Raw genomic sequence first — 7901 nt, forward strand, 5'->3', positions numbered from 1 at the left:
CGCGTGCGTGTGTGTGTGTGTAATCCCAAGCACAAAGAAGGTGCTGCCCCTCGCTGGACGGTAGAATTACAGCTGTGCGCCCCTGACAGTGACAGGACACACCGGGTGCGCCCCTGACAGTGACAGGACACACCGGGTGCGCCCCTGACAGTGACAGGACACACCGGGTGGGGTGTTCACTGTGGTCCAAAGTTCTGACTCACTTCCCAAATACATTGTGAGCTCTGTTTCCTGTGGCAGTAAAGCTAACCTACGTGATCATGTGACACACTCAGACGCAGACGACACTCAGCGGTCTCACTTTGAACTGAAGCAAAACAGATTTGACTTCTTCATGTGTTTGCAATTGGCAAAAACTGTTTCACCTCTTGAGAAAGTGAAGATCCAAAAAGCGATGCTAAAATGACAACAATTATTTTAGGTTAATAAGATCATACAAGATCTGCACAATGTCTTTATCCTAAATGATATGGAGATCTGGTGTCAGAGGATGTGCATCACTCCAGCTCTACACAGTATCAATCTGGACTGTTTTTGACAGTCCAATCAAACTGTTGTTAAATCCCCATGTGGCGATGAGCGGTTAGCGCCAGGGCATGTGACATACCCAACATACGCAGCGCAATAAGGCGCACAGGTTTGTCATTAGTTGTAATATTGCTCACTCTCTATGCACATCCTTTGGTTTGGAATAAACTACATGTCCACACATGAAACCGGCCCGTGGCACAGGGCAGGGGCCCACACAGAAGGGCCCGGCAGCAGCATAAAGGCAGCGACGGGCCGGTGGCTCAAGCCCGAAGCCTGAATATAAGAAGTTTGGATGAGTTCAAACACACATAGTCATTCCTACACACCGTACTGAGGCAGAACCCACTTCATGGAAAGGATCGTGAACGCGCACCCTTGACGGGTGACGGCTGACCGCATCATAGCCTACGACACTTCCGACACCAGCTTCAAAAGATGTGGCAGCCACCAAAGCAACGGACAACAAGCACCATGAAGCGGTGCATGACGGGGCTCAGCCACACCGCGGCACGACGACAATGCAGGCCTTAATCAATGACTGAAATGTTAGTCTAGGAAACAACAGAGTGAATAGCACCGGGCGCACTGACCGGACACGGCGAGGACACGGCGAGGACACGGCGTACGCAGGACCGGAAATGCACGAGTTGCAGAGAGAGACGAAGAAGACGAGAGGCTTTTATAGACTTTCGCGCCACCTACTGGATTTGGAACCGTGGCACAACCCAAACTGCCACACAGAGAAAAGCTCAGACTTCTTCATCGTCCTCAGACACACAAAGAGCTTCTATGTGCACGTTTAAAACACAAAATAGTCGTAAATCTGCTAAAATAGGCCAAAGTACATCCGTGCGTCGCCATGTTTGTTTAGGTCCTTTTGACTTCCGCCCAAAATATAATGCTGCGCTGTGATTGGTCAGAGAGAGACTGACCAGACGATTCTCAAGAGTTTGTGAAACAAAAATGGCCAGATGAGTCTCGTTGAACAACATTAAATAAAGTGATTTGTATTTTTGGTTTGATTGGATCTTTTAGTTTCTTTCCTCAGCATTGGGAGGCGTTCAGGTTGGAGCCTCTTCCTGTTGCTTCACTGCAGCAGGTTCTACACGTGACTCACCACTTCACCCACTGTTTCCCCGTGAACAGTGTTTTTTGAGCCATAACTGAGTAGAACGTCTGAGTATTAAACTGTATGTGGTCTTGTGCCTCCAGGGGTGGCTGTGCGAGCTGCTGCGCTGGAAAGAGGACCCCACCCCGGAGAACCGCACGCTGTGGGAGAACATCTCCACCATCCGCCGCTTCCTCAACCTGCCCCAGGGCGAGCGCGACATCATCTACGAGCAGGAGAGCAGCGCCATGCAGCAGCAGCATCACAGCGAGAGGCCCACGCACCTGCTGCACCTGACCCAGGAGCAGATACAGGTACTAAAGCCACGCCCTACAGGAGCACACTTTGAGCGTCCTCAAACTGGGCAAAAGGTGCTTCCAAAATGAACCCTGAAGCTAAAACTTGACTGTAAATCAATGAAGAGAGAATCAAACGTCTGCGTTCTGAAGCAGCCAGTGGATCAAGACATTAGAGGATTTTTCATCAGGCTGCCCCAAATAAATTGTCTGTTTGCTTGTCTGGGGTCAGGCTTCAACAGTCCAGGGGTCAGGCTTCAACAGTCCAGGGGTCAGGCTTCAACAGTCCAGGGGTCAGGCTTCAACAGTCCAGGGGTCAGGCTTCAACAGTCCAGGGGTCAGGCTTCAACAGTCCAGGGGTCAGGCTTCAACAGTCCAGGGGTCAGGCTTCAACAGTCCAGGGGTCAGGCTTCTACAGTCCAGGGGTCAGGCTTCAACAGTCCAGGGGTCAGGCTTCGACCTGATTGGGAGACTAAATCTCACGATTTTAAGATATTTCAATCGACCTTTTGTACGTCGTTATCCTTTATTTTGGTAGCGAAGGCGAGCTGGGGGAACATGCGGGGGACACGGGCGCCGCCATCTTTGTTGTGATGACGCTGCTGGGCGTGTTTCAATCCCAGAATGCATTGCGTAAGTCAAGTTTCACACTGTGATAGAGCGTTACATGTACTATGGACACTTGAGTGGTGCAGACAGAGGCAAACCAACTTGTTAAAGGCAATATAGTGACACTCATGCGCGTTCTGTTTTGTTACAGACGCATGTGGAGGACTGAATATGAAGACGCACATGTGTTGTACAGTGCATTATCAGTCCTTTGAGATGAAAGACAGGTTTACCAATGTGATAAAAATATTCGACACAGCGGTTTAGGAAAAACAGGTCGGTGAGTCGGCGAAATAATTGAAAAATAAAAGATTTTGACATTTTTTCAACAAAATGCTGATATTATTTTTTCAGTCGGCTAGTTTCATACCGGGTCGGTCGGGTTACGGCAAACAGACATGTTATTTGGATTGAATAAACGGGCCTAATGAAGAGAAGTGCTGATAATGACACTTATAGATTCTGCTTTTACCTCCTCGCTGTCGAACGAACCCGGCGCACATTGTTCCCGTAATAACTCCCATTAAATAAAACACAGCTGCCTTTGAACAACTACTGTATGGAGCTAATATCCAGGCGTTTGCGCAGCAGCGAACTCACAAAACTCCCAACAAACACAATTTCTTTTATTTCATCTTCATTTCGAGGCAATTATCCTTAAAGCCGACTGGTGTTTGTTGCTAGCTCGTTTAATTACAGACGCACAGCACTTAAAAGTTGCTCTCTCTCTGGCTCTCTCACACGTGAGCGCGACAGCTGCTGCATGAATGAGCGCGCACACCGGACCAACTTGTTCATCAGGCACAATAATACTTCTATTAAAAGTGCGGGCCACAGCTGAGCACGATTACTGCTGCGGCTGGAGCGAGCACTGTGCGGCCGCGGCTGCACAAAGGCGCCCATTTAGCTAGCATAAATAAGCTAATGAGATTTGAGGTACATGGACGCAGCGAGGAGCGCCTGTGGAATGAGGGAGTTTTGGACACACTTGTAAATAGATAAAGGGATATTATTAGTGTTTTAATGCTGCAGATTAGCTCTAACTCACTTACGCGAGCTGTCATGAAGCTGCGCAGGACACACAGGATGCAACTTTGTCTTATTCCCACCAAACTGTTATAAATAAACAACTTATTTTAAGTAATGTTCCCATAAACACATTGTTTAAACCGCAAACATTTTGGTTAGTGGGCACCGGGCATACGCTTAACTACTGTGGCCCCTTGTCACTTACACAAATGATCATAATCATATATATTCATAGAACATATTCACTAAACACTAATAATACAGATATGTATTTTTTACTAAACAAAAAGCATTTGAACAAAAAAAGGTCTGAACAGAAAATAAAACAATGAAACAACAAGAGAAAATCTGTTTGTGCAGCAGCAGAACGTCCACAAACCTCTGATCATTTGAGTCTGATGCCCCTTCTTTGTGAACCAAAGGGCCCGTTCTTTGTGAACCAAAGGGCCCGTTCTTTGTGAACCAAAGGGCCCGTTCTTTGTGAACCAAAGGGCCCCTTCTTTGTGAACCAAAGGGCCCGTTCTTTGTGAACCAAAGGGCCCGTTCTTTGTGAACCAAAGGGCCCGTTCTTTGTGAACCAAAGGGCCCGTTCTTTGTGAACCAAAGGGCCCGTTCTTTGTGAACCAAAGGGCCCGTTCTTTGTGAACCAAAGGGCCCGTTCTTTGTGAACCAAAGGGCCCGTTCTTTGTGAACCAAAGGGCCCCTTCTTTGTGAACCAAAGGGCCCGTTCTTTGTGAACCAAAGGGCCCCTTCTTTGTGAACCAAAGGGCCCGTTCTTTGTGAACCAAAGGGCCCCTTCTTTGTGAACCAAAGGGCCCGTTCTTTGTGAACCAAAGGGCCCCTTCTTTGTGAACCAAAGGGCCCGTTCTTTGTGAACCAAAGGGCCCGTTCTTTGTGAACCAAAGGGCCCGTTCTTTGTGAACCAAAGGGCCCGTTCTTTGTGAACCAAAGGGCCCGTTCTTTGTGAACCAAAGGGCCCGTTCTTTGTGAACCAAAGGGCCCGTTCTTTGTGAACCAAAGGGCCCGTTCTTTGTGAACCAAAGGGCCCGTTCTTTGTTTGTACAAATATGAAACGTGATGAAGGATCGAGTGTTTGAGAACATCTCCTCTAAACTGTTACTACACGTGATTGTGAAACGCTCTTGTGCTGAGGGAGTCAGAAGAGAGAGGTCAGGTGGGCCCCGTAGAGTCCCACTCAGGGCCCCTGCTCTCACAAAGACATTCAGCCCTCAGCCGTGTGTTTACGAGAGCGCCGAGCGGGACAGGACTTTTCGCACAGCGCTTTAGATTCAGTCAAAGCCCCACGATAAGTGGCCCCTGATAACAAACTCGGCCCACTTCTGTATTGTTCATGTTTGACTCTTTTCCAGCTGAATGTGTGGGAATGTCCCACGTTTGTCCCACTCAGATGTCTATCTGTGTGGGACGTTGTGTTTGGTGGAAATGGGAGCAACAGAAGTGACTGTTAAATGATCAACTTCACCTTTTTATTGGTGCTTGGTGCAAGTTCACAGCGCTCTGCAAGCTGTTTTTGACACTTCCATCCCTCTGAACTTGGACTCATTTGAAATGTACTTTTGGCGGCAGAAAAAAGGCCATAACAAAGACGTAAACACCAACGATCAAGGCCTGGACTGAGATAGGAACAGACATCAGGCAAAAGGAAAATCAGACTTCATTTGGAAATAGACAAATTTAACTGACTTTGGACCAAATGGACTTTTTATTTAGATTTGATTCTGCCATGAATGTTGTTACCATCTGGCTCATTTCTATTTGTATTTTTATTTTAAATGTTGCTCTATGTTTACTCCATTTTTATGTTTTATATTCAAAAAGAGCTTTCAAAGTAAAATATATTTTTATTTTTCTATTGAAGCCCCAGTATGTAAGCTTTTAGCCAAAACCAGACTATATAATACTGCTTGTATTGTATAGAGTATACAGAGTATATAGAGTAACATGTCATATGAGTGGTGGTGGGAGGAGTCTGCCCCAGGGCAGCTGTGGCTGCAGTAGTGCCTGACCACGCCCAGTGTGGAGTAATAACAGTGTTGTTCTCCTGCAGGCGCAGTCCCAGGCCCAGCACCAGCACCCGTCGTCTCTGTCGCTGCAGCTTCCCTCTCAGGCCGTCCTGTCCCAGCCCATCCTCCCACAGCTGCCCCTCCAGCCTCAGCAGGGACCCCGCCTGCCGCCCCGCCAGCCCTCCACTGGCTCCCCCGCCGAGTCCGAGGACTGCGAGGGCTCCAGGGCCCAGGTCAAAGCCCGCCCGGCCGGGGCCAAGATCTCTCTGGAGGCCCTGGGGATCCTCCAGAGCTTCATCCAGGACGTGGGGCTGTACCCGGACGAGGAGGCCGTGCACACGCTCTCCGCCCAGCTCGACCTGCCCAAGCTCACCATCATCAAGTTCTTCCAAAATCAGCAGTTCTACATCAACCAGCCCACCACTGTCACCAACAACAAGGGGGCCCCGGGCGGCAAGGAGCCCCGGCCCCACAGCACCAGCAGCAGCGCCGGCTCCAGCCCCGCCTTCGACGACGAGCTGACGGACTTCAGGGAGGTCAAGGAGCTGGACGAGTGCACGCAGACCGACAACGCCAACGTGTTCAGCGTCAAGATGGAGGAGGGCGGGCGGGGCAGCGAGGGCCCGCCGGAGAGTGAGCACAGCAAGAAGGAGTAGGCCCCGCCCACTGCCACAGCTAAGCCTGCTGTTCACTTGGCTCTGTGTGGGGCGGGTTCAAAAGAAGATCACGTTTAGAGGCCCAGACTATTTAAAACAAGACAATTTCACAGCTCGCTCTGGAGCCTCGTGAGACTGTAGCAGACACTGTAAACACGGGCCGGGCCGGGCCGGGCCGGTCCACACTGACTGCCCTGTCCTCCTGTACTATTGTGTATTTCCTGTACAGAAGCTCACTGAACACTGCACCACTCATGTTGTGGATGTCCGTCTTTTACACTGACTCTTCACTTTTTCACCCACTGATTTCACTGATTTCACTGATTCTACTGATTCCACAGTCGTGCACTTTGATGGGGCCATAGGTGTTTGTTTGTGATGTCCAACCAGACTTTTTTAAAAACAGAAAATGAATTCAAGGACCAAGTTGCTGACAAGGCCTTAACACAGAGGTGGAGCCTGCTGGTACCACGGACAGCTCAGTCTTTACATGTTTGTTAGGAAAGAAATATAAATATATATAAATACCTATAAATATAGACATATATTGTACTTGTAAAATACAGTCTTAAAGAAACTATGCCAACAAATGCCTTGTACTATACAGCACTGCCGAGGTTCTGTTCTTTTGCAAACCTTTGTCACTGTAATTCGACAGCAGCTTCTGTCTACAGTCCGGTGGAAACGCACATCCAGAGTGAGAATAAAGATGTTCACGCCCACCCACACACCCGGGCCCGGAGCGGTCAGTCAATCAAAATGAACCAGTTTAGACTCTTTCAAACGCTGTAAACAAATCAGTCTGAACGGAGGCAAAAGTCAAGTGTTTTCACCGGAGAATCTCCCACAATCTGACAAAGTGAGCGCCTCGGACACGTGAGGGTCTGAGCTGCTTTCAGAGCACATTCTGAGCCTTTCTCATGACGCTTTGACTGGACAAACACAAATGTTGAGCCCACAGTAGTTTCTCATCCACGATCCATCACAGATTATACTTTATGTCGAGCTCGAGGAAAAGGTTTAGCACGACTTTATTATAACGACGCCTACATAATGAACAAAGAGTTTATTAAGGATGATTCAGGCTCAGTAACGGTTTAAGATTATTGGAGTATTAGATATGAATGAAGTTGTTACAAAGCCTGGATCATTCTTAATAAACTGTTCTGTGCTTTGCTTTGTCACGCTTTATTAAAGTGTAATTCTTTTCTTTTATTAGGCTGTCAATTCAACATCTTTGCTTCTTTTCTGCTCTGAACACCGGAAGCTTCTGCTCTGGGTTCATCTTTGACTTGCTTTAGGTTGACTCGACCTTTGGCTCATTGTGATGACAGACGTGCTGCACAATCACATCTCACTCAAGTACTATGCAAACCACAGCCAACACCGCGTGTCCCCACCGCAGCGTACGCTCACTCCACACACCGTTACTCTGGACGTCCGGCTGGCCTCTGTCCTATGTCCAGTGTCCAGTCTTCTCCTGTCATTTGTCCCAAGCATTTCCCTCCCACAGAGACACGAGGATCTGAACTTCAGCATCTCTGAGTTAAGATTTTGGCAGGATTTGTTCAAGTCTGATTTACCAAAGTCTTAACTCCAGGAGGCATCATTTGATTTGATTTCACCCATTTTCAATCCAATACAAAAA

General features: G+C 48.3%; 1 protein-coding gene across 8 annotated transcripts in view; it reads left to right on the forward strand.

The window, feature by feature from the left end:
• The window catches only part of satb1b (SATB homeobox 1b), a 76666-nt gene extending 69638 nt beyond the window's left edge, over window positions 1-7028 (forward strand). For 4 of the 8 annotated variants that reach the window (XM_072460468.1, XM_072460466.1, XM_072460467.1 and 1 more), the window contains exons 9-10: window positions 1744-1953; window positions 5642-7028. In XM_072460468.1, coding sequence (XP_072316569.1) covers window positions 1744-1953; window positions 5642-6253 — 822 coding nt within the window. In that variant the 3' untranslated portion in view covers window positions 6254-7028. The remainder of the gene's footprint in view (window positions 1-1743; window positions 1954-5641) is intronic. The other 4 variants (XM_072460460.1, XM_072460461.1, XM_072460463.1 and 1 more) reach the window with 1 other exon arrangement.
• The last annotated feature ends 873 nt before the right edge of the window (window positions 7029-7901 follow it).

The sequence above is a fragment of the Eucyclogobius newberryi genome, unplaced genomic scaffold (assembly GCF_026437365.1).
Source record: "Eucyclogobius newberryi isolate DKJ021-1_F unplaced genomic scaffold, fEucNew1.0.hap1 SCAF_3, whole genome shotgun sequence".
NCBI classification, from domain to species: Eukaryota; Metazoa; Chordata; class Actinopteri; order Gobiiformes; family Gobiidae; genus Eucyclogobius; species Eucyclogobius newberryi.